The sequence below is a fragment of the Bombina bombina genome, chromosome 6 (genome assembly GCF_027579735.1).
Source record: "Bombina bombina isolate aBomBom1 chromosome 6, aBomBom1.pri, whole genome shotgun sequence".
Taxonomy (NCBI): Eukaryota; Metazoa; Chordata; class Amphibia; order Anura; family Bombinatoridae; genus Bombina; species Bombina bombina.
The window spans coordinates 7,116,291-7,144,134 of record NC_069504.1 but is presented as its reverse complement, the minus strand read 5'-3'; the positions used below and the strand labels follow the sequence as shown (position 1 = coordinate 7,144,134).

The following is a 27,844-nucleotide window of genomic DNA, read 5'->3' as shown; positions in this document are numbered from 1 at the left end:
GAATTTTCTTTACTAAAAGACCTGAGAGTGCATTTGCTTTGATGAATATATATATATATATATATATATATATATATATATATATATATATATATATATATATAGACACATATACACACACACACACACATATATATATATATACATACACACATATATATATATATATATATATATATATATATATATATATATATATATATATATATATATATATACACACACACACTTTAAAACCTTAGAATGCTATTTATCTTCCAACACAATCTTTGATTTGTTCCAGCTCTAGATTTGTTACAAATATTTTTTTTATAATTTATTTTTAAAAGAAAACATTATTAATATAATCACCTACAAAAAATATAGCAGCAACACTAATGAACCTGCTTGCCAACCTCAGAATGAGCTAGAGCTGGTTTAGTGCGACTACAATGTTCATACATTCAGTATATCCAGGTCAGTCAATATGGTGAACAAATAGACAATTACTGCTGCTGATAGGCCCAGGAGTCTGGTTCTGCTCTTGACCAAGATGAGAAGCCACAATAAATTCTGCAACCAATTCCAGATCCCAGCAGGTTTTGGGAACAACATTTTCCCCAGAGTGTAAGTAACAGGCTACTGATCATGAAGTCCTACACCACATTTGGGCATTAGGGGAACAGGTCTAAGCACATGAGCAGGGAGAGCTTCTTGAGATACTGCGTCTCTCTGAGTATGCTCAGTCCAACAATTCCTCATTATCAGAAGCGTCTTCTGGCTCTTCCTTCTTCAACTCAAAGTTCTGCAGTGACAGAGAACAAGGTACATAATGACACAGGGAGATATTATGCGTGTTATGATGTGTGTGTCATTGTAAATAGAGAAAACCACAATGGCAGAACACGCACCTCCAACTCCCGCATCACCTCATCCATGAAATCCTGAGAATTCTGCTTGTATGACACAGCCAGTTTGATGGCATCAGTGAAGAGCTAAGGAGACAATGGGAGAGTGTGACTCACACATGGGTCAAAAGGTGAACACAAACACATACACAAATAGCCTACTCAAGGGTGAGGATAATTACACATAGAGCCTACACAAGGGTAAAGAGAATTACACATAGAGCCTACACAAGGGTAAAGAGAATTACACATAAAGCCTACTCAAGGGTGAAGATAATTACACATAGAGCCTACACAAGGGTGAAGAGAATTACACACAAAGCCTACTCAAGGGTGAAGATAATTACACATAGAGCCTACACAAGGGTAAAGAGAATTACACATAGAGCCTACACAAGGGTAAAGATAATTACACATAGAGCCTACACAAGGGTAAAGATAATTACACATAGAGCCTACACAAGGGTAAAGATAATTACACATAGAGCCTACACAAGAGTGAAGATAATTACACATAGAGCCTACACAAGGGTAAAGAGAATTACACATAGAGCCTACACAAGGGTAAAGAGAATTACACATAGAGCCTACACAAGGGTAAAGAGAATTACACATAAAGCCTACTCAAGGGTGAAGATAATTACACATAGAGCCTACACAAGGGTAAAGAGAATTACACATAGAGCCTACACAAGGGTAAAGAGAATTACACATAAAGCCTACTCAAGGGTGAAGAGAATTACACATAGAGCCTACACAAGGGTAAAGAGAATTACACATAAAGCCTACTCAAGGGTGAAGATAATTACACATAGACCTTACACAAGGGTGAAGAGAATTACACATAGAGCCTACTCAAGGGTGAAGAGAATTACACATAGAGCCTACTCAATAGTGAAGAGACTTGCACATATACTTATATAGTAATATCATACAGTGTTATATACTTATATAGTAATATCATACAGTGTCATATACTTATATTGTAATATCATACAGTGTTATATACTTATATAGTAATATCATACAGTCGTATATACTTATATAGTAATATCATACAGTCTTATAACTTATATAGTAATATCATACAGTGTTATATACTTATATAGTAATATCATACAGTGTTATATACTTATATAGTAATATCATACAGTGTTATATACTTATATAGTAATATCATACAGTTATATACTTATATAGTAATATCATACAGTGTTATATACTTATATAGTAATATCATACAGTGTTATATACTTATATAGTAATATCATACAGTCTTATATACTTATATAGTAATATCATACAGTGTTATATACTTATATAGTAATATCATACAGTCTTATATACTTATATAGTAATATCATACAGTGTTATATACTTATATAGTAATATCATAAGTTATATACTTATATAGTAATATCATACAGTATTATAACTTATATAGTAATATCATACAGTGTTATATACTTATATAGTAATATCATACAGTTATATACTTATATAGTGATATCATACAGTTATATACTTATATAGTGATATCATACAGTTATATACTTATATAGTAATATCATACAGTGTTATATACTTATATAGTAATATCATACAGTTATATACTTATATAGTAATATCATACAGTGTTATATACTTATATAGTAATATCATACAGTGTTATATACTTATATAGTGATATCATACAGTGTTATATACTTATATAGTAATATCATACAGTGTTATATACTTATATAGTAATATCATACAGTTATATACTTATATTGTAATATCATACAGTGTTATATACTTATATAGTAATATCATACAGTCGTATATACTTATATAGTAATATCATACAGTGTTAAAACAAAATTTATGCTAACCTGATAAATTATTTTCTTTCCTGGCATGGAGAGTCCACAAATTCATTCTAAGTACTAGTGGGAATTCAACTCCTGGCAACCAGGAGAAGGCAAAGAACACCCTAGCAAAGCTTTAAGTATCTCTCCCACTTCCCATAATCCCCAGTCATACAGTCGAGGATATACAGAAAGAGAAAAGGAACACCGGGGGTACAGAGGTGCCTGAAGTTTAGAAGATAAAAGGCTGTCTTGAATTTGACAAGGGCGGGTAGTGGACTCTCCATGCCAGGAAAGAAAAGAATTTATCAGGTAAGCATACATTTTGTTTTCTTTCTAATGGCATGGAGAGTCCACAGATCCATTCTAATTACTAGTGGGAACCAATATCCAAGCTAGAGAACACAAAATGGAAAGAGAGGGAGAAACAAGACAGTCATACCTAAACTGAGGGCACCCCGCTTGAAGAATCTTACTCCAAAAGAAGCCTCAGCTAAGGCAAAAAATATCAAATTTGTAAAATATAGAAACTGTATGTAATGAGGACCAAGTGGCCTCCTTGCTAAATTGCTCCACAGAACCCACGTTTATAAAGGCCCATGAAGAAAAAGCTCAGGTTGAAAGAGCCATAATTCTCTCAGGAGGCTGTTGACCAACTGTCTCATAGGCCAACCAAAAGATACTCCTCAATCAAAAAGGAAAGAGAAGTTGACGTGGCCTAATGGCCCTTACCATCTGCAAATACTACAAAAGGGCAGAAAAGAGACGAAAAACCTTAGAAGCCTAGAGAAAGATTAAAGCACAAACTACATCCAGGTCATGAAACAGACGATCCTTCAGAGATGAAGGATTAGGACACAAAAAATGAACAACAATTTCCTGATTGATATTGAGGCCCGAAACCACTTGAGGAAGAAATCCCAATCTGGAACAAAGGACCGCCTTATCCGCATGAAAAATAAGATAAGGGGAATCACACTAAAGAGCTGAAAGGTCTGAGACAGTACGAGCAGAAGAAATAACTAGCAAAAACAAAACTTTCCAAGACAACAATGTATTATCCACAGAATGCATAGGCCCAAACAGGGCCTGATGCAAAACATGAAGAACAAAAGTAAGGCTCCAAGGAAGAGCAACAGGTTTGAACACAGGCCTGATTCTGACCAGAGCCTGAACAAAGAACCGAATATAAGGAAAGACAGCCAAACAATTATGCAAAAGAACAGAAAGGGCAGAAAATCTGACCTTTCAGAAAATTGACTGACCAACCCTTTCTCCAGACCCTCCGGGAGAAACAACAAAATACAGGGAACCCTCACTTTACGCCAAGGAAAACCTGAGGTCACACAGTTAAGGAATGTCCGCCAAACCTGATCAATCTCCATGCAGGCAGTTTCAGAGAATCTAGATAAGGATGTAGAATCATCGAAGCCTGCGCCAGATAGAGGCTATCACCCGAGGAAGGAGGACAAGATGAGGAAAAAGGAAAATTAGATCAAAATCCCCTGGAACTGCTAGAGAATCCAGCAGAACTGCTTGCGGATCTCTTGATCTGGATCAGTGTAAGGTAAGACCGGGGTTTAGACGAAAAACCATTAGAACCTTCCCCGGAACCCCCCACCTGAAGATTATCATTGAGAATACCTCCGGATGAAGAGCCCATTCCCTTGGGAGAAACGTCTGCCTGCTCAGGAATCCAGCTCCCAGTTGTCCACACATGGGATGAGAGTAGCAGAAAAGTGGCAGTTATGAGACTCCACCCACCTAAGGATGTGAGTCACTTCCATCGCTAAGGAACTCCATTTTCCTCTCTAAAGGTTGATATAAGCCACTAAAGAGATGATGTCCGATTGAAAACGGATAAACTGGATGAACTCAGTTGGGGCCAGGCTATCAGGGCATTGAATATTGCTCTCAACTTTATATAAGTAAAGGAAGGGCAGACTCTGTCTGAGTCCAGATTCCCTGAGCTCTTAATGGACCCCAAACTGCTCAAGAGCCAGAAGGCTGGCATCTGTAGTAACACTCTACCAGGAAGGTCTCAAGAAGCATGTGCCTTGAACAGATGGTCCTGAGTGAGCCATCAAGACAGGGAGTCTCTCGTCAGTCTAATATAAAATCCTCAGAGAGGTCCGATTGGTCCCCAATTTCAGGGAGGCAAACTGTTACCTAAGTCAAGTAGACCTAAGAAAAGCCATGCGACAAATCATGGAGAATTACAGCTACTAGAATAGCACATACCCCTGATTTCTTCATCACAGATAATTCCTAAAAAATTATTGAACCCAGGGTAGAAGAATAATGCAGCAGAGGATTACCGCTGGACTACCAGGTAGACTCAAAGAAGATAAAAAATCTAAATAATAGCAATAGAAGAGAAGCGTTTTAAATAAAAACCACACAAGCAAACCTCAGCAACTAAAACAAAATAGGCAGGTTGCTGTAATCACCATGACTACTTGTTGTCAGCAAAGAATATTAGCAGAATAATGTAAACTACTGACTAAAATATAGAATATCCCCAGAGAGGAAAATATGTAATATTTCCCAGCAATAAGAAATCAGTAGATCCCCATAGGGGAAAAAAGGATCTGATAAATACATTTTCTACGGTAGAAAAGAAGGGATAAAACATGTAAAATGCTTAAATCCTGAAAACCATATTTAGCATGAATAGGGGAAAAAACAGGATAAGCAGACATAATGCTTATAACAATATCCAGGATAAGTCTCCTTTGCAAAAAACATAATTTATGCTTACCTGATAAATTTATTTCTCTTGAAGTGTATCCAGTCCACGGATCATCCATTACTTGTGGGATATTCTCCTTCCCAACAGGAAGTTGCAAGAGGATCACCCACAGCAGAGCTGCTATATAGCTCCTCCCCTCACTGCCATATCCAGTCATTCGACCGAAACAAGACGAGAAAGGAGAAACCATAGGGTGCAGTGGTGACTGTAGTTTAATTAAAATTTAGACCTGCCTTAAAAGGACAGGGCGGGCCATGGACTGGATACACTACAAGAGAAATAAATTTATCAGGTAAGCATAAATTCTCTTGTTAAGTGTATCCAGTCCACGGATCATCCATTACTTGTGGGATACCAATACCAAAGCTAAAGTACACGGATGATGGAAGGGACAAGGCAGGAACTTAAACGGAAGGAACCACTGCCTGTAGAACCTTTCTCCCAAAAACAGCCTCCAAAGAAGCAAAAGTGTCAAATTTGTAAAATTTTGAAAAGGTGTGAAGCGAAGACCAAGTTGCAGCCTTGCAAATCTGTTCAACAGAGGCCTCATTTTTAAAGGCCCAGGTGGAAGCCACAGCTCTAGTAGAATGAGCTGTAATCCTTTCAGGGGGCTGCTGTCCAGCAGTCTCATAGGCTAAGCGTATTATGCTCCGAAGCCAAAAGGAGAGAGAGGTTGCCGAAGCTTTTTGACCTCTCCTCTGTCCAGAGTAAACGACAAATATGGCAGATGTTTGACGAAAATCTTTAGTAGCCTGTAAGTAAAACTTCAAGGCACGTACTACGTCCAGATTATGCAAAAGACGTTCCTTCTTTGAAAAAGGATTAGGACACAATGATGGAACAACAATCTCTTGATTGATATTCCTGTTAGAAACCACCTTAGGTAAAAACCCAGGTTTGGTACGCAGAACTACTTTGTCTGAATGAAAAATCAGATAAGGAGAATATCAATGTAAGGCAGATAACTCAGAGACTCTTCGAGCCGAGGAAATAGCCATCAAAAACAGAACTTTCCAAGATAAAAGTTTAATATCAATGGAATGAAGGGGTTCAAATGGAACTCCCTGAAAAACTTTAAGAACCAAGTTTAAGCTCCACGGGGGAGCAACAGTTTTAAACACAGGCTTAATCCTAACCAAAGCCTGACAAAATGCCTGGACGTCTGGAACTTCTGCCAGACGCTTGTGCAAAAGAATAGACAGAGCAGAGATCTGTCCTTTTAAAGAACTAGCTGATAAGCCTTTGTCCAAACCCTCTTGGAGAAAGGACAATATCCTAGGAATCCTAACCTTACTCCATGAGTAACTCTTGGATTCACACCAATAAAGATATTTACGCCATATCTTATGGTAGATTTTCCTGGTGACAGGCTTCCGAGCCTGTATTAAGGTATCAATGATTGACTCGGAGAAGCCACGCCTTGATAGAATCAAGCGTTCAATCTCCATGCAGTCAGTCTCAGAGAAAGTAGATTTGGATGATTGAAAGGACCTTGTATTAGAAGGTCCTGCCTCAGAGGCAGAGTCCATGGTGGAAGAGATGACATGTCCACTAGGTCTGCATACCAGGTCCTGCGTGGCCACGCAGGCGCTATCAGAATCACAGATGCACTCTCCTGTTTGATTTTGGCAATCAGTCGAGGGAGCAGAGGAAACGGTGGAAACACATAGGCCAGGTTGAAGAACCAAGGAGCTGCTAGAGCATCTATCAGCGTTGCTCTCGGGTCCCTGGACCTGGATCCGTAACAAGGAAGCTTGGCGTTCTGGCGAGACGCCATGAGATCCAGTTCTGGTTTGCCCCAACGATGGACCAGTTGAGCAAACACCTCCGGATGGAGTTCCCACTCCCACGGATGAAAAGTCTGACGACTTAGAAAATCCGCCTCCTAGTTCTCTACGCCTGGGATGTGGATCGCTGACAGGTGGCAAGAGTGAGATTGTGCCCAGCGAATTATCTTTGAGACTTCTAACATCGCTAGGGAACTCCTGGTTCCCCCTTGATGGTTGATGTAAGCCACAGTCGTGATGTTGTCCGACTGAAATCTGATGAACCTCAGTGTTGCTAACTGAGGCCAAGCTAGAAGAGCATTGAATATTGCTCTTAACTCCAGAATATTTATTGGGAGGAGTTTCTCCTCCTGAGTCCACGATCCCTGAGCCTTCAGGGAGTTCCAGACTGCGCCCCAACCTAGAAGGCTGGCATCTGTTGTTACAATCGTCCAATCTGGCCTGCGAAAGGTCATACCCTTGGACAGATGGACCCGAGAAAGCCACCAGAGAAGAGAATCTCTGGTCTCTTGATCCAGATTTAGTAGAGGGGACAAATCTGAGTAATCCCCATTCCACTGACTTAGCATGCATAATTGCAGAGGTCTGAGATGCAGGCGCGCAAATGGCACTATGTCCATTGCCGCTACCATTAAGCCGATTACTTCCATGCACTGAGCCACTGACGAGCGTGGAATGGAATGAAGGACACGGGAAGCATTTAGAAGTTTTGATAACCTGGACTCCGTCAGGTAAATTTTCATCTCTACAGAATCTATAAGAGTCCCTAGGAAGGAGACTCTTGTGAGTGGTGATAGAGAACTCTTTTCCACGTTCACTTTCCACCCATGCGACCTCAGAAATGCCAGAACTATCTCTGTATGAGATTTGGCAATTTGAAAGCTTGACGCCTGTATCAGGATGTCGTCTAGATACGGAGCCACCGCTATGCCTCGCAGTCTTAGAACCGCCCGAAGTGAGCCCAGAACCTTTGTAAAAATTCTTGGGGCAGTGGCCAACCCGAAGGGAAGAGCTACAAATTGGTAATGCCTGTCTAGAAAGGCAAACCTTAGGAACCGATGATGATCTTTGTGAATCGGTATGTGAAGGTAGGCATCCTTTAAGTCCACTGTGGTCATGTACTGACCCTCTTGGATCATGGGTAGGATGGTCCGAATAGTTTCCATTTTGAATGATGGAACTCTGAGGAATTTGTTTAAGATCTTTAGATCCAAGATTGGTCTGAAGGTTCCCTCTTTCTTGGGAACCACAAACAGATTTGAATAAAATCCCTGTCCTTGTTCCGTCCATGGAACTGGATGGATCACTCCCATTACTAGGAGGTCTTGCACACAGCTTAGGAATGCCTCTTTCTTTATCTGGTTTGATGATAACCTTGGAAGATAAAATCTCCCTTGTGGAGGAGAAGCTTTGAAGTCCAGAAGATATCCCTGAGATATGATCTCCAACGCCCAGGGATCCTGAACATCTCTTGCCCACGCCTGGGCGAAGAGAGAAAGTCTGCCCCCCACTAGATCTGTTTCCGGATAGGGGGCCATTCCTTCATGCTGTCTTGGGGGCAGCAGCAGGCTTCCTGGCCTGCTTGCCCTTGTTCCAGGACTGGTTAGGTTTCCAGGCCTGTCTGGAATGAGCAACAGTTCCCTCTTGTTTTGAAGCGGAGGAAGTTGATGCTGCTCCTGCCTTGAAATTTCGAAAGGCACGAAAATTAGGCTGTTTGGCCTTTGATTTGGCCCTGTCCTGAGGAAGGGTATGACCCTTGCCTCCAGTAATGTCAGCAATAATTTCCTTCAAGCCAGGCCCGAATAAGGTCTGCCCCTTGAAAGGAATGTTGAGTAATTTAGACTTTGAAGTCACGTCAGCTGATCAGGATTTAAGCCATAGCGCCCTACGTGCCTGGATGGCGAATCCGGAATTCTTAGCCGTTAGTTTAGTCAAATGAACAATGGCATCAGAAACAAATGAGTTAGCTAGCTTAAGCGTTCTAAGCTTGTCAATAATTTCATTCAATGGAGCTGTCTGGATGGCCTCTTCCAGGGCCTCAAACCAGAATGCCGCCGCAGCAGTGACAGGCGCAATGCATGCAAGGGGCTGTAAAATAAAACCTTGTTGAATAAACATTTTCTTAAGGTAACCCTCCAATTTTTTATCCATTGGATCTGAAAAAGCACAACTGTCCTCAACCGGGATAGTGGTACGCTTTGCTAAAGTAGAAACTGCTCCCTCCAACTTAGGGACCGTCTGCCATAAGTCCCGTGTAGTGGCGTCTATTGGAAACATTTTTCTAAATATAGGAGGTGGGGAAAAGGGCACACCGGGTCTATCCCACTCCTTGCTAATAATTTCTGTAAGCCTTTTAGGTATAGGAAAAACGTCAGTACACACCGGCACCGCATAGTATCTATCCAGCCTACACAATTTCTCTGGAATTGCAACTGTGTTACAGTCATTCAGAGCAGCTAATACCTCCCCAAGCAATACACGGAGGTTCTCAAGCTTAAAATTAAAATTAGAAATCTCTGAATCAGGTTTCCCCGAGTCAGAGATGTCACCCACAGACTGAAGCTCTCCGTCCTCATGTTCTGCATACTGTGACGCAGTATCAGACATGGCTCTAACAGCATTTGCGCGCTCTGTATCTCTCCTAACCCCAGAGCTATCGCGCTTGCCTCTTAATTCAGGCAATCTAGATAATACCTCTGACAGGGTATTATTCATGATTGCAGCCATGTCCTGCAAGGTAATCGCTATGGGCGTCCCTGATGTAATTGGCGCCATATTAGCGTGCGTCACCTGAGCGGGAGGCGAAGGGTCTGACACGTGGGGAGAGTTAGTCGGCATAACTTCCCCCTCGACAGAACCCTCTGGTGATAATTATTTTATAGATAAAGACTGATCTTTACTGTTTAAGGTGAAATCAATACATTTAGTACACATTCTCCTATGGGGCTCCACCATGGCTTTCAAACATAATGAACAAGTAGGTTCCTCTGTGTCAGACATGTTTAAACAGACTAGCAATGAGACTAGGAAGCTTGGAAAACACTTTAAAACAAGTTTACAAGCAATATAAAAAACGTTACTGCGCCTTTAAGAAACACAAATTTTCCCAAATTTTGAAATAACAGTGAAAAAATGCAGTTACACTAACGAAATTTTTACAGTGTATGTAATAAGTTAGCAGAGCATTGCACCCACTTGCAAATGGATGATTAACCCCTTAATACCAAAAACGGAATAACAAATGACAAAAACGTTTTTTAAACAGTCACAACTGCCACAGCTCTACTGTCCCTTTTTACCTCCCTCAATACGACTTTTGAAGCCTTTTGAGCCCTTCAGAGAAGTCCTGGATCATGCAGGAAGAAGCTGGATAGGCCCCTCCCACTCATATTACAACAGTGGGAAGCCTCAGGGAACTGTTTCTAGGCAAACTTCAAGCCAGCCATGTGGAAAAAACTAGGCCCCAATAAGTTTTATCACCAAACATATGTAAAAAACGATTAAACATGCCAGCAAACGTTTTAAAATACACTTTTATAAAAGTATGTATCTCTATTAATAAGCCTGATACCAGTTGCTATCACTGCATTTAAGGCTTTACTTACATTACTTCGGTATCAGCAGCATTTTCTAGCAAATTCCATCCCTAGAAAAATATTTTAACTGCACATACCTTATTGCAGGAAAACCTGCACGGTATTCCCCCTCTGAAGTTACCTCACTCCTCAGAATATGTGAGAACAGCAAAGGATCTTAGTTACTTCTGCTAAGATCATAGAAAACGCAGGCAGATTCTTCTTCTAAATACTGCCTGAGATAAACAGTACACTCTGGTACCATTTAAAAATAACAAACTTTTGATTGAAGAAATAAACTAAGTATAAAACACCACAGTCCTCTTACGACCTCCATCTTAGTTGAGAGTTGCAAGAGAATGACTGGATATGGCAGTGAGGGGAGGAGCTATATAGCAGCTCTGCTGTGGGTGATCCTCTTGCAACTTCCTGTTGGGAAGGAGAATATCCCACAAGTAATGTATGATCCGTGGACTGGATACACTTAACAAGAGAAAAGAGGGATAAAACAGCAAATGCTAACATCTCTAAAGGCACACATTAAAATGTACAGAAGGAAAAAGATAAGATAAGCAGGAATAGTGCTTATAACGATATTAAGTATATACCTCTACTGAAGACAGAGAGGGATAAAATATTTAAATGCTAAAAATCCTTTTTTTTTTTTTTTTAAATATTTTTATTGAGGATTAGAATATACATACAGACAATCCACTATGAAAAATCAAACAATACAAAATATACATAGAATATATTCCTTAGCATGGAAGAGACATTTGAGCGAGAAGGCACAAATATGTGGACAGGATAAATATGATTAGTACAGCAATGTTACCAGCTATCCAAGCGGCATCTACTTGATACAACTAAAATAAATATAGGAATATTATCTAGTGGTAATCCTCAGTTTCTTGCCTCCCAACCAAAAGTAGGGTCTCTTTCGGACCATTAACGCATCTATTATAGCAAATATAAGGAGGTGTACATGAATATAAGGTCCCATATGGACCTTTTGGGTGCTTGAAGCTAATAAAACATGACTATATAGGGGATTCGTATGGGGTCCGTGCCCCTAAGCTTAACCAGTAAGCCATATTAGCCGTGGGGGGGGGGAGCAAACTAATAGAGGCCATAGTGGGAATGACCACTATATAGAGATCCAAGTTAAATTCTAACAAAATGATGCTGAGTGTATGGATTTGGTCATGTAAAACATTAAACCACGTCTTGGTAAGAAATGGACTATAAATTCTAGTGACGGCTATATATGGGACACTACCATGTAAAGAGACTCATTTACCAAAAATATAAGAGGCTTTGCATATAGGATACCGCTAGAAGATAACTGTGTTATTTAACTCTGAATATATATACATAACAGTCTTCAATGAGCGTCAATAAAAGCTGTACAAGAACATTCAACGTTGGAACCCTGGCCCAGGGGCACGGGCCCCACACCCCAAAGCCTAGAGTAGTAAGTGTAGCTCCCTTGCGTAACACAAGCTGTATAACATATGAAATAAACATAAAATATAGTAAACAGTAGTACTTATATCTACAGCACCTAAAAATAAATGTATACTATAGTTGAACTATACCAAGGCTAGGACTAGAGTTGGTTGCAGTATAGTTATATAAGGAGAAACCTTTGTTGTATTGTATAAATCTGCACTATTTCTTTATATACACATAAACAGAGTAAATCATACTTGAAAGTTGCATATTGCTATTAAAACCGGAGTTCAGTAACAAACTAGAGAAGGAAAGGTTAACAATTGGGATTTGGAACCATCAACGTTTAACATAAGAAACAGCTCTAGCCTGCATTAGAATAAGAGTGCAAGACTAGTAATATATATCTAATATGAATCAGTAACATCCATTTTGGTCGATGTAAAGAGACAATTTGTTAACCATTAAAGGGACAAATGGAGTATTAATTTTAATGTATGTTCATAAAACCAGATGGGTTAAAGTAAAAAACGGCACACAAAACAGTAACCCAGATAAAACAAATGAAGAAAAAAAAAAATGAAAAAAAAAATTAATGAAGGAATGTCCCAGCCAGCATGGCTCTGCATACACCTAGGAACTGCCGTCAGCTCATTACTTATCCGATACCGGAGGGCCAAGGCAAGTGAACCCCTCTAGCAATGTCATAAAATATATGTGAGGCTGTGCCAAGACTCAGAAACTTGGGGTCTATGGTGTATATCGCTGCTCTCACCAGATTTCCACTATCAGTATCTGGACACTGTGACTCAGGGAAAGTATGCCAGTCCTTGGCGACCACTTTTTTATAAATTGGCAAGTTTTTATGAGGCTGCGATATGTCCTGACTAGAGCTCCACAAAAGGGATACACGTCCAGCTGACACGCCGATCCCACATATGGAAGCCGGTCCGGGTAGTGAACCTCTATCGGTCAACACGGGTGTAGAGGTAAGTTCGGTGGTCTGATCTCCAAATTTATGGCGCATCTCAAAAGCACCGCCTGTCACATTAAGTGTTATCTCCCCCGGTCTCTGCGGCGTGTCGCCTGCACTTTGGCTGCAATCTTCTGAGATCTCATGTTCCCGTAGCGTGGTCCGGGATGAAGCGAAAGCCTCCCGTAGCTCCCCCAAAAGACTGCATTGGCAGCTATCCAGCATATGTAGTAGGCTATTCAGTAAGGTAGCGTTCCTTATCTCCATGGTTAGAGGCAGCATGGCTCTCAGGGTAATACTTTCCTGGTAGGTATCCTCCATATTTATATAATAGGACCAGGTATAGTAGCCCTGATAGATTATAAGTGTAGCCCAAGGGCTTGTAGTAACAGTCGTATCTATGTACGAAGCGTATCTGTGTACGTAGTGACCCAGAGGTCTGGGGGGAGAATGTAACCGGCAGCCTTAGCCGCGCTGTGCACTGGTTGCACAAAAAATGTACGCAGCTCACTTGGAGAACATAGGTCAGGGTGTCCGTAGTCCGCTCCTGGACTTTTGATATACTAGGTAGACAGTCTTAGCTTCCCAGCAAAACAATCCTTGGTAAATATCTCTTCTTGGATGAAAGTAGAAAGCAATGTTTATAAATATAAGCAGGAGCTTCTCTGAAACACGTTCTGCCACTCCAAGCATAGGCTCCGCCCCCCGCTAAAAATCCTTTTAATAGGTACAATAGAAGAAAATCCAGATATACTTCTACTATAAAAAGATAGGGATAAAACATGTAAATGCTAAAAATCAACAACACACATTAAAAAGTACAGTAGAAGAAAAATAAGATAAGCAGACATAATGCTTATAACAATTTCAGTAAAATGTTTCTTTTACTGGAGGAGAGGGACAAAACATGTAAAAGATAATAAACCGTTCAAACATACATTTAATATGAATAGCAGCAAAGGATAAGATAATCAGACATAATGCTTATAAAAATATTAAGCATGTACCTCTACTACCTCTCTCCCTATGTATTTGTGCTGTATCTTTCTGTATTTTGTTTGCTCTGTTATTATTTCACACCTACCCCCTACCCAGCCCGCCCACCTTCCTGCTGTATTTAATGGTGATCGCTGCACCACTAAAGTAAGTTCTCTCTCCTTTATCCCTATGTATTTGTGCTGTATCTTTCTGTATTTTGTTTGCTCTGTTATTATTTCACACATACCCCCTTACCCAGCTAACCAGCCCGCCCACCTTCCTGCTGTATTTAATGGGGATCACTGCCGCCACTACGACACCAGCACCCTCCACGCGCTCAACACCGGTAGATTATCTGCCTGCCACCACGCATCCCTGACCAACACCTTCGGACCTTTCACCTGCCGCAACTGCCCTTACCCCTCCCTCCGGACCACAACACAACCAACTAACCCACCCAAAAACAGCCGCAATTACCTCAACTGCATCCTCCTCAACACCCACTCCATCCACAAGCACGCCCTCGAAATCTGGAACCTGCTAGACTCCACCTCCCCATACCTGGCTAAACCCCACATCAGCGCCAGACATCGCCACTGCAATACCCGACGGCTACAAGATCTGCCAAAAAGACCGCAGCAACCGACCTGGAGGAGGCATTGCCATCATCCACAAACACACCATCCAAGTCACAACCAGCTCCGACGACCACTCACCAGGCCTAGAACACCTACACTTCAAGATCCAGGTCAACCCCAACACCACCCCCCAGCGGCACCATCATCTACAGACCTCCCGGACCTCGTCCCGCCTTTTACGACTCTATCACCGACCACATCGCACCCCATGCCCTCAACTCAATGGACTACATCCCCCTCGGTGACCTCAACTTCCATCTTGACAACCCCAACGATCACAACACCTCCACCCTCCTGGTAAACCTAGGAACTATCGGACTGAAACAACTCGTAAACTACCCAACCCACACAGCCGGCCACACCCTCGACCCGATCTCCTCCTCAGGCAACCACATCTCAGTAAATCACATCACCGAATTCCTTTGGACTGACCACCACTGCATACACTTCTCCTTCAACAAACCCACCACCCACCTCCGACAGTTGCACCCGCCCCGCAGAAACTGGAACATCACCACCCAAGCCTAACTACACCGCACCCTAAACAAATCCTCCCCACCAACCTCCACAGACGCCAACTCCTCCGCCCGCAACCTCCACCGCTGGATTACAGACTGCTCCAACACCCTGTGTCCCCCTCAAAAAACCATCTGGCCGCTAAACCACCAACAAAGCCAGCTGGTACACCCCGGCCCTCCAGGAACTGAAACCCCTGCTAAAGAAACCATCAGCAGACCCCAGAGACCCGAATAACTACCGCCCCATCTATCTACTCCCCTTACCGGCTAAAGTCATAGAGAAGTCCATCAACTTGCAACTTATTGACCACATTGAGGCCAACCACACCATGGACCACTCCCAATCCGGTTTCAGAAGCAATCACAGCACCGAGACCACCCTCCTCGCCGCCACAGACTACATCCGCACCATGCTTGACCGAGGAGAAACCGCTGCCCTCATCCTCCTAGACCTCTCAGCAGCTTTCGACACTGTTGACCACAACACCCTCCACACCTGCCTACACGACGCCGCAATTCACAGCAAAGCCCTGGAATGGATCACTTCCTTCCTCACGGGCAGGACGCAGAAAGTCAGACTCCCGTCTTTCTCCTCCAAACCCACACCAGTCAACTGCGGTGTACCGCAAGGCTCTTCGCTGAGCCCCACCCTCTTCAACATCTACATGGCCCCTCTTGCTGCCATCGTCCGATGCCACAACCTCAACATTGTCTCCTACGCCGATGACACCCAGTTAATCATCTCACTCACCCGAGATCCCACCACTGCCAAAAAGAACGTCCACAAAGGCCTGACAGCAGTCGCTGCCTGGATGAAGGACAACCGGAGTCCTCCTCCTTGGACCCAATAAATCCGCATGGGATGACTCCTGGTGGCCCACAGCCCTCGGTCACCCTCCAACCCCAACCGACCATGCACGAAATCTAGGCTTCATCCTGGACTCCTCACTCTCCATGGACCAACAAATCAATGCCATCACCTCAACATGCTTCCACATTCTCCACCTGCTACGAAAAATCTTCAAGTGGATCCCTACCGAAACCAAGAAAACAGTCACCCACGCCCTTGTCAGCAGCCGGTTATACTACAGGCAATGCACTCTATGCCGGTTCCACCATCAAACTCCAAAAGAGACTCCAACGTATCCAGAACGCCTCAGCCAGACTCATCCTTGACATCCCTCTCCAATGCCACATCATCGAACACCTAAGGAACCTTCACTGGCTCCCCATCAACAAGAGAGAAAATCACCTTCAAGCTCCTTACCCACGCGTTCAAGGCCCTACACAACATCGGACCCAAATACCTCAACCACAGCGTAAATTTATACACCCCGCCAGACAACTCCGATCGGCCGACCAAGCACTTGCAGTCACCCCCCGCATCAGCAAATCCACAGTGGGCAGAAGATCCTTCTCCCACATGGCAGCAAAGACATGGAACATCCTCCCACTGCACCTCAGACAATCCACCTCCCTTACAAAGTTCAGAAAGAACCTCAAAACCTGGCTCTTCGACTGAATGCCCATCCCATCCTTTCCCTCCTCCCCCTACCCTTAGCGCCTTGAGACCCTCATGGGTGATTAGTTTGCGCTTTATAGGTACCCAATAGATATATAGAATAGATAGAAGGATAGGGATAAACCGATTAAATGTTAATAATGCCTAAAAACAAATGTTTAATATGCACAGCAGACAAAAGATAAGATAAGCAGACATAATGCTTATAACAATATCCAGTATATATTATTACTGCAAAAAAAAGGGATAACGTAAGTGTTACTAATCTCTAAAAACATACATTTAATATTCACAGCAGACAAAAGATAAGATAAGCAGACATGATGCCTATAACAATATCCAGTATATTTTAATGTCGAAAAATAGGGGTAAACCATTAAAATGGAAATAATCCCAAAACATACAGGTAATGTGTACTAAAAAAGAATATGCAGACACAATGCTTATAATACTATCCAGCATATACTTATACTGTAGAAAGATAGGGATAAACCATGAAATTGCTGATGATCCCTAAAAACTGACATTTAAATATGCACAGCAGACATAACATGTAACTACCAGTAACCACCAGCATATGGTGGTAAATAATTGGGAATCCCTGCTAGATAGAGCAGAGGACTGAGCCGTTGCATAAATAAGAGAGAATATCACACATAACAGCCACTAATATATCCCTGTAATAAAAAATAAAAACAGCTATTTCGCTAATACAAGGCAAAAGCGATATACAGCATATAGGGATAGCACGCTCCAAGACACACAACTGAGCCATCGAGTTCGAGCCAAACTGACCTATGGCGGGAAGCATTAACCCCTCCGCCGCCAGTCTGAAGCTCTGAATCAAAACAGTAATACATAAAAAAGTAATACAAAAAAGGGCAATAACATCAGATATATTGGTATTGCGATATAGGATGCATATATTACCAACCAGGCTATCTGTATGTCTGACAGAACGGACCGCAACGCAGGAGAACCTACTTGAGTACAGCACTGTAGCGTTCTGATAAAGGCTCATGAACAAGCGCGTTCCCCAAAAAAGTTACCCTTGGGTGCTAAACCTCCTTACACATCCCCTAGTGTGCAAAAGGATGGATCCGTTACACCATCGCACAAAATTTATCTGGGATAGTAACTTCTGGCATAGATGCTATGAGGAGGATGCAAATAGAAAATTACCACACTTAGACATCTCCAGGGCTAGCTGTGCTCCTTAACGGCTCTCCTATTTGGACCTATAGTGGTTATTGCCAAGTCCTAGTATAGAAATACTTATGCTGCGAGCAGCTCGCAAAGGTATCCGCAAAGCGCACCAAAACACCGCCAAAGGCGGGAAGAGTCGTGGCGCACCGAGACAGATAAATAAAATGGCGTTGCATATAAAACTGAACTGAAAGGAGCCTTTGCATTGCTAGCTATGGGGACTGAGTATAAAAGTGTGTATTGCAATAGCACTAAAAATGACACCCATGAGCGATCCCAGTACTATTAGGATAGAAGCTTTAAAGTTGTATCAATTTTCTTGTTTGTATCAGGGATAATACAGAAGCCTCACTAACACCACTAAACCAATGAAAAAACATAATTTATGTAAGAACTTACCTGATAAATTAATTTCTTTCATATTGGCAAGAGTCCATGAGCTAGTGACGTATGGGATATACAATCCTACCAGGAGGGGCAAAGTATCCCAAACCTCAAAATGCCTATAAATACACCTCCCACCACACCCACAACTCAGTTTAGGGATTGCGAAGAAGTGAGGTGATAAAAATTGAGTAAAAAAAAAAAAAAAAAGTACAAAAAAAGGAATTGGAAATATAAATGTGCTTTTATATAAAAAAACATAACCACCAAAAAAAAAGGGTGGGTCTCATGGACTCTTGCCACTATGAAAGAAATTAATTTATCAGGTAAGTTCTTACATAAATTATGTTTTCTTTCATGTAATTGGCATGAGTCCATGACGTAGTGACGTATGGGATAGAAATACCCAAGATGTGGAAGTCCACAGAAGAGTTACTAGAGAGGGAGGGACAAAATAGCAACAGCTATCTCCGCTGAGAAAATTAAATCCAAACAAAATAATAAGTCTTTCTTAAAAATTTCAAGAAAAAAAATTAAATCATAAGCAGAAGAATCAAACTGAGACAGCTGCCTGAAGAACTTTTCTACCAAAGACTGCTTCTGAAGAAGCAAATACATAAAAATGGTAAAATTTAGTAAATGTATGCAAAGAACACCAAGTTGCTGCTTCGCAAATCTGATCAACTGAAGCTTCATTCTTAAAAGCCCAAGAAGTGGTGACTGATCTAGTAGAATGAGCTGCAATTCTCTGAGGCGGAGACTGTCCCGCCTCCAAATAATCCTTGTGAATCAAAAGCTTTAACCAAGATGCCAAAGAAAAGGCAGAGGCTTTCTGACCTTTCCTGGTACAAGAAAACACAACAAATAGACTAGAAGTCTTTCTGAAATCCTAAGTAGCTTCGATATAGTATTTCAAAGCTCTAACAACATCTAAATGTAAAGATCTTTCAAGAGCATTCTTAGGATTAGGACATAAAGAAGGAACAACAATTTCCCTACTAATGTTAGAGATCACAACCTTAGGAAGAAATTTAAACGAAGTTCACAAAACATCTTTATCCTGATGAAAAATCAGAAAAGGAGACTCGCAAGAGAGCAGACAATTCAGAAACTCTTCTAGCAGAAGAGATAGCCAAAAGGAACAACACTTTCCAAGAAAGTAGTTTAATATCCAAAGAATGCATAGGCTCAAAAATGAGGAGCCTGTAAAGCCTTCAAAACCAAATTAAGACTCCAAGGAGGAGAGATTGATTTAATAACAGGCTTGATACGAACCAAAGCCTGAACAAAACAGTGAATATCAGGAAGTTTAGCAATCTTTCCATGAAATAAAACAGAAAGAGCAGAGATTTGTCCTTTCAAAGTACTTGCAGACAAACCCTTATCCAAATCATCCTGAAGAAATTGTAAAATTCTAGGAATTCTAAAAGAATGCCAAGAGATTTTATGAAAAGAACACCATGAAATATAGGCTTTCCAAACCCGATAATTAATCTTCCTTGAAACAGACTTACGAGCCTGTAGCAAAGTATTTGTGACAGACCCCTCTGTCAGTACTGGAAGGGTTAACTTTGTTCAGCTTTGAGAAACTATTTTCTGAAAACAGGTTTACTGACATCAGCTATTGTTTACTGTAATTAAGTTTAAGTAATAAGCATTCACATTGTTTAATCAGACTGCCAGGTGTCAAGGACTCCCTTGTTTTCTTGTGTTTAATTGTTTATTTGGTTAAGGAATGTAATTCTATTGTATCCTGCAAAAGGTAGTCTTCCCTCTATCTAATGTACTATACTCTTCCAATCCCCCACCTAGGGAGTGTCAACCAGGTGGGAGACCTGCATAAATACTGGGCATATAGCCCTCAATAAAACACATTCTGTTTTACTCTCAAGATGGAGCTTGGTCTCATGTTTGGGGGGAATTAACTGGGTTTGTGTGTTGCTGATCCCGTATTCAGGGCATCTTTCATCTGGTATTAACCCTTGATATCCGGGTTATACCATAACAGTATTAATCACAGAGTCAGAGAAACCGCTATGACTAATCACTAAGCATTCAATTTCCATACCTTCAAATTTAGCGATTTGAGATCCTGATGCAAAAACGGCTCTTGAGACCGAAGGCATGGCTTTAAAGGAAGTGGCCAAGGTTGGCAACTGGACATTCGGACAAGATCCACATACCAAAACCTGTGAGGCCATGCTGGTGCTATCAGAAACACATACAATTGTTCCATTATGATCTTGGAGATCACCCTTGGAAGAAGAACTAGATGTGGAAAAATGTAAGCAGGTTGGTTAAACCAAGAAACTGCTAACGCATTCACCATCTCCGCCTGAGGATCCCTGGAAAGGTACCTGGGAAGCTTTTGTTTAGATGAGAAGCCATCAAATCTATTTTGGGAAGACCCCACATATGTACAATCTGACAAAATACATCTGGAAAGAGACCATTTCTCTGGATGTAAAGGCTGTCAAGAGACCTCCAGACAGCTCCCCAACCTGTGAGACTTGCATCTGTAAAATCACAGGCCAGGAAGGACAAACAAAAGAGGCCCCTTGAATAATCCGATCATGGTCCAACCACCAGGACAGGAATATCTCAATTGATATACTTAAATCACAACATTCAATCCTCTGAGTATAATCCCTGCACCATTGATTCAGAATGCAAAGCTGCAGAGGTCTCATATGACATCGAGCAAATCCGATGCTGCAGTCATGAGACCTAAAACTTCCATGCACATAGCCACTGAAGGGAATGATCAAGACTGAAGGTTTAGACAGGTTGAAACCAACTTCAAAAGTCTCTTGTCTGTTAAAGACAGGGTCATGGATACTGAATCTATCTAGAAACCTAAAAAGGTAACCCTTGTCTGAGGAATCAAGAAAGTCTTTGGTAAATTGATCCTCCAACCCATGTCTTTGAAGAAACAACACAAATTGATTTGTGTGAGATTCTGCTAAATGAAAAGATTGAGCCAGTACCAAGATATTGTCCAAATAAGGAAACATTGCAATACCCTGCTCTCTGATTACAGATAGAAGGGCACCAAGAACCTACGAAAAAGATCCTTGGAGCTGTCGCTAGGCCAAATGGAAGAGCAACAAATTGGTAATGCTTGTCTAGAAAAAAGAATCTCAGAAACTGATAGTGGTCTGGATGAATCGGAATGTGAAGATATGCATCCTGTAAGTCTATTGAGGACATGTAATGACCTTGCTGAACAAAAGGCAGAATAGTCCTTATAGTCACCATCTTGAAAGTTGGGAACCTTACAAATTGATTCAAAAACTTCAGATCCAGAACTGGTGTGAATGAATTTTCCTCCTTCGGGACAATAAATAGATTTGAATAAAAACGCAGACCCTGTTCCAAACGAACAATGCTATGCAAATCAGAAACTTTTTCCCATTGTGCTAAGCTATCCAACCAAAACGTTGATGCAGCCGCAACATCAGCCATAGAAATGGCAGGTCTGAGAATATAGCCAGAATGTAAATAAGCTTTTCTTAGATAAGATTCAATTTTCCTATCTAAAGGATCCTTAAAGAGCTACTATCTTCCATAGGAAAAGTAGTACACTTAGCAAGAAATAGCCCCATCAACCTTAGGGACTTTTTCCCAAAACTCTAACATAGCCACTGGCAAAGGATACAACTTTTTAAACCTTGGAGAAGGAACAAAAGAAGTACCAGGCTTAGACCATTCCTTAGCAATCACATCAGAAATAGCATCAGGAACAGGGAAAACTTTAGGAGTAATCACAGGAGTATATCGTCGATCTGAAAAGGGAGGTAGGAGATGAATCCCTACAACCGATAACAGAGAACCCTTGAAAAGATTTTCCGTGAGAAAAACCATAAAAAATCAATAGGCAATACTCTTTACATCCCTCTGACAAACACTGTACTCTGAGAGGAATTGGGCTTCAGAATGCTTAGAAGCGCTTATCATAGAAAAAATCATAAACATCAAGCACAAACTTACTTCACCACCTCCATAGGAGGCAAAGTTTGTAAAACTGAATTGTGGGTGTGGTGAGGGGTGTATTTATAGGCATTTTGAGGTTTTGGAAACTTTGCCCCTCCTGGTAGGATTGTATATCCCATACGTCACTAGCTTGTCAATTACATGAAAGAAAGTGCCGTGTCAATATCTCCGTCCCACACATTGCGGCTGCCTATGATGGCTGGTCAGTGAAAAACACCATATAATAGCTCACAGACACAGCGTATGGTGACCTCCACTCTAATGTTTCAAAGAGAGGCGGTGCCGCTGAAAAGTAAACATACCGGCATTAAGAAACTAAACCTAAAAGCTTCATGATAAACAAATGCCTCTAAGGTAGTCTCCAAAAGGGTGTGCCCCAATGAGGGATTAAGGAAATAAAGTGGCAAAAGTCCCCCACCCTTAGCTGTTAAGCCACCCCTCACTTAGACCACAAGCCAAAGAGGGATAAGGGAATCCAGGGACTTACCAGTCTTGCAGCTTTCTATATAGAGAATCAGTAAAGAACTGATGACAGGGTACAAATATAGCACTCATGAACGTTTAGAAAAGTGGTTGAGGAAATAAACTAAAATATAACTTTTACTAGATAATATTAAAAACGGAGGTTATACACACACACTTTAAAATAATATATTCGTCTACTACCATAGAGCCAGGAAAAATTTATACTGGTTCTTTGGAGACAAAAAGACCCTGTTGGGATATTAATTTGGTCTCATATATAAATAACTAACCACAAGTAAAAAAAAAAAAGATACTCATGGATTTGCGTCTACAATCAGCCTTTAGTAATAGATGAGTATCTCAGACCACTATATTACGTGATAAAATATATTTGTTAGTGGTACTGGAACGTGATGTATGTAGTGGTTTAACTTTGATTCTCAAAGGTACAATAGATGGATATATATGAGGCTAGAATTCTTGCCTGACAAAATATCTGTCTGTGTGTAGCATTATACCGTTAGTAAGCAAAAATATATATTAGCCTTATTTAAATTGATCGTATTATTTCCTAGATAAACTGACTCTAGGTATCCTTATCTGTTGGTGGTACTTAATAACCCTATATATAGGAGTCTGGAAATACCAGAAAATAGGTACCTGCTAATAACTATGATATTCCATCCTTAGATGGTTTCACCATACCGGAGCAGATAATCTTTATTAATAGTGGAGAAAAAAAAATATATATATGTCTACATCTGTACCTAAATTAGTGATAAGATAAACAATCCTACCGAGCCACAAAGTAACTTGAACCAAATGGTGCTATACGTTTCCTGATATATTCCAAAAAATATTGGACATTTATTTCATAGGTTATTATAATTTGTCAAAACAAATATATCTAATAAAATTATGGAATGATTGTTATATCAAGGAAAAATAGGACATTACTGTCTTGTTAAGTCAAAAGTAGTAAAATACCTATACCTTGTATTTACCATAGATAGCTGTATCCAGAAAATCCGGACACCTATACCTTGTTATTACCATAGATAAATTGTTTTGTTTGTTAAATTAATTATGTTTTTTAAATTGTCATAGATAGTCAGAAAGTGCCTATGTCCAAGGATTGACGTACATAGCAGCTAAGTTATGGACCACCTGGTGGCTGAATACTAAATCACGCCAATACCTTAAGTCAGGAAAAGCCTGACTTCTATACCTTGTTAATACCGTAAATAGAGACTGATCTCATTAAGTTAAATACCTGATAAACCCAGTATCTTAGTCAGGAAAAGCCCAACTGCTATACCTTGTTATTACCGTTGTGAATGGCTAATGAGTATAACCGGGTATCTGAGCTTTGGTTATAAAACACCTATATCGGCTGTTAGAAAATAATACTGGATACTGTCAGTTGTTAAGTCTATTCTACTGAGCCACGTTGTCAGAGTAGATTAAGGACGCCAGAGCGGTCAGAATATCTTTAAATATTAGGTAGTCATTATTAATTTGGTAGTAGACTAAATGTTTAAAAACAACAAGGAGGGAAGAGAGGGGGATGCCACTGACGCGTTTCGCCGAAGTGGCTGTATCAAAGTTCATAACTACTGACTTTCAGTTTACGGTATTGATCTTGGCGGTATAGGGTGTACCGCTCACTTTTTGGCCTCCCAAGCAGACTTGTAATACCGGCGCTATGGAAGTCCCATTGAAAAAGGACTTTTTGAAAGCTGCGGTAATTACGTTGCGTTAAGGCAAAAAGAGTGTGCGGTGCCCCTAAACCTGCAAGACTCGTAATACCAGCGGTAGTGAAAAAAAACCCACTGCTTTTTCACCCATAATGCAAAACTCATAATCTAGCCGATAGTAATATACAGTGTTATAACATATAGACAAACAATGGGTATCTCTCAAAAGATATCCTAATAGGGGGCGCTCTAAGTGAGAGGTAAATGAGGGGTATACCAAGTGTAATTCAATGTGATGTTCCTATATAGATGTATGTATATATGAGTGAAAAGGGAGGACAAAGTGGGATACTGGTATACTCAAATATAACATAAAACAATGCACATACCCCCCTTTAAGAACGATAAACTACTGAACATGTATATACAAAACTCTAATGAACAATATAAAGAGAATAGAATATCAAAGTCTCTATTTGAGATAGTCCCAATGATAAACCCAAACCATAGGAAATGGAAGGGATCTGTTGATCGAAAGTATAAAAGTTGTCGGAAGTGTAGAAGTTATCAAAAGCAGGCTGCAATTTCCTCACATCAGAATGGTATGACGTCTACAAGGAAGATGGGGAAAAAAAGAGAGGCGCTTGTGTGTACCAGTTTAGAAGATTAAACAGTCTATATTCACCCACACCAGGGTACTCACATTTTAGTGGAACACTCAGACAGTGCTATCAGGCGCAGACTGGGTAATCAACAGCAACCCAGCTTGCTGGACTTTCCACTGTGTGTACAGGAACACTTTGGCTCTAATATCCTAGAGCTGGTAGAGGCTGCCCACGAGAGAGAGACTCCAAAAATCACAAGCAAGCTGCAGATAACACAGGAAACTCCACAAAAGGCAAAGCCGGTCCCAATTATGATGATTGGAAGGTGGTAAAGATATATGGCACTCAGCGAAGGTTCCAATGTTAGATAAAAATAGAATTTATTAAAACAATAAAAACAGGAACCATAAGGTAGGGCATAAGGTGACCCTCCTTATTTACATGCGACGCGTTTCTCAGCACCAATGCTGTTTCATCAGGCGTGTATTCACCAGGGTATTAGAGCCAAAGTGTTCCTGTACACAAGGTGGAAAGTCCAGCAAACTGGTGTCAGTGTTTTTTTCCCCGTTTTGTTTGCCATGTGCTGCTGGCAGCAATTTTACTCACCTCTCTTCCTGATTCTGGTGCATACTGTGTGATTCTGCTCATTTCCTGCACTTCCTTTTATGGCCAGACTGGTGTACATCATCAGTGTGAGACAGGATTCAGTCTCAGAATTGTGATGTCACCACTTATTATTTAAAGGGCCTCTGTTCAGTATGCTTTGCTATTGCGTCTCAGACCTGTTTGTGAGAGCTCCTGAATTCTGTCTGACGTCCCTCCTGGTTCCTGATCCCTGGCTTGTTTCTGACTCTGCCGTTTTCCTTGTTCCTGATTCCGGCTCGTCTGGCTACTTGCTTTGACTCCTGACTCGGCTCGTCTGACTACCAGCTCTGGTTTTGATTCCTGGCTTGTTATTTGACTTGTGGACTTTTTATTATTTTTTGCTATTAATAAAGGTGTGATTAGTTTTGCACTTCTCGTCTCAGTCTGATTCCTGGCACCCTGACAGCTGGGTTGCTGTTGATTACCCAATCTGCGCCTGATAGCACTGTCTGAGTGCTCCACTAAAATGTGAGTACCCTGGTTTGGGTGAATATATACTGTTTAACCTGCTAAACTGGTACACACAAGCGCCTCTCTTTTCCCCCCATCTTCGTTATAACATATAGTAACATCATACAGTATCATATACTTATATAGTAATATGATACAGTATTATACACTTATATAGTAATATGATAGTGCTATATACTTATATAGTAATATGATACAGTATTATACACTTATATAGTAATATGATAGTGTTATATACTTATATAGTAATATGATACAGTATTATAAACTTATATAGTAATATGATAGTGTTATATACTAATATCATACAGTATTATATACTTATATAGTAATATCATACAGTGTTATATACTTATATAGTAATATCATATAGTGTTATATACTTATATAGTAATATGATACAGTTATATACTTATATAGTAATATCATACAGTCTTATATACTTATATAGTAATACCATACAGTGTTATATACTTATATAGTAATATCATACAGTGTTATATACTTATATAGTAATATCATATAGTGTTATATACTTATATAGTAATATGATACAGTTATATACTTATATAGTAATATGATACAGTCTTATATACTTATATAGTAATACCATACAGTGTTATATACTTATATAGTAATATCATAATTAGCGCTGCGGAATCTGTTGGCGCTCTTCAAATAACCGATAATAATAATAATCATACAGTGTTATATACTTATAAAATAATATCATACAGTCTTATAACTTATATAGTAATATCATACAGTGTTATATACTTATATAGTTATATCATACAGTCTTACAACTGATATAGTAATATCATACAGTCTTATAACTTATATAGTTATATCATACAGTCTTACAACTGATATAGTAATATCACACAGTCTTATAACTTCTATAGTAATATCATACAGTCTTATATACTTATAAAATAATATCATACAGTGTTATATACGTAAATAGTAATATCATAGAGTCTTATAACTTATATAGTAATATCATACAGTCTTATAACTTATATAGTAATATCATACAGTGTTATATACTTATAAGACTGTATGATATTACTATACAAGTATATAAGACTGTATGATATTACTATATAAGTTATAACACTGTATGATATTACTATATAAGTTATAACACTGTATGATATTACTATATAAGTTATAACACTGTATGATATTACTATATAAGTATATAACTCTGTATGATATCACTATATAAGTATATAACACTGTATGATATTACTATATAAGTATATAACTGTATGATATTACTATATAAGTATATAAGACTGTATGATATTACTATATAAGTTATAACACCGTATGATATTACTATATAAGTATATAAGACTGTATGATATTACTATATAAGTATATAACACTGTATGATATTACTATATAAGTATATAAGACTGTATGATATTACTATATAAG

General features: G+C 40.0%; 1 protein-coding gene across 1 annotated transcript in view; it reads right to left on the bottom strand.

The window, feature by feature from the left end:
* Positions 1-290: 290 nt before the first annotated feature.
* LOC128662523 (rab-like protein 2A) overlaps positions 291-27,844 on the bottom strand; it is a gene marked incomplete in the record, with an annotated part of 306,732 nt that continues 279,178 nt past the window's right edge. Inside the window, 2 exon segments of the mRNA XM_053716303.1 lie at positions 291-784; positions 891-974. Coding sequence (XP_053572278.1) covers positions 722-784; positions 891-974 — 147 coding nt within the window.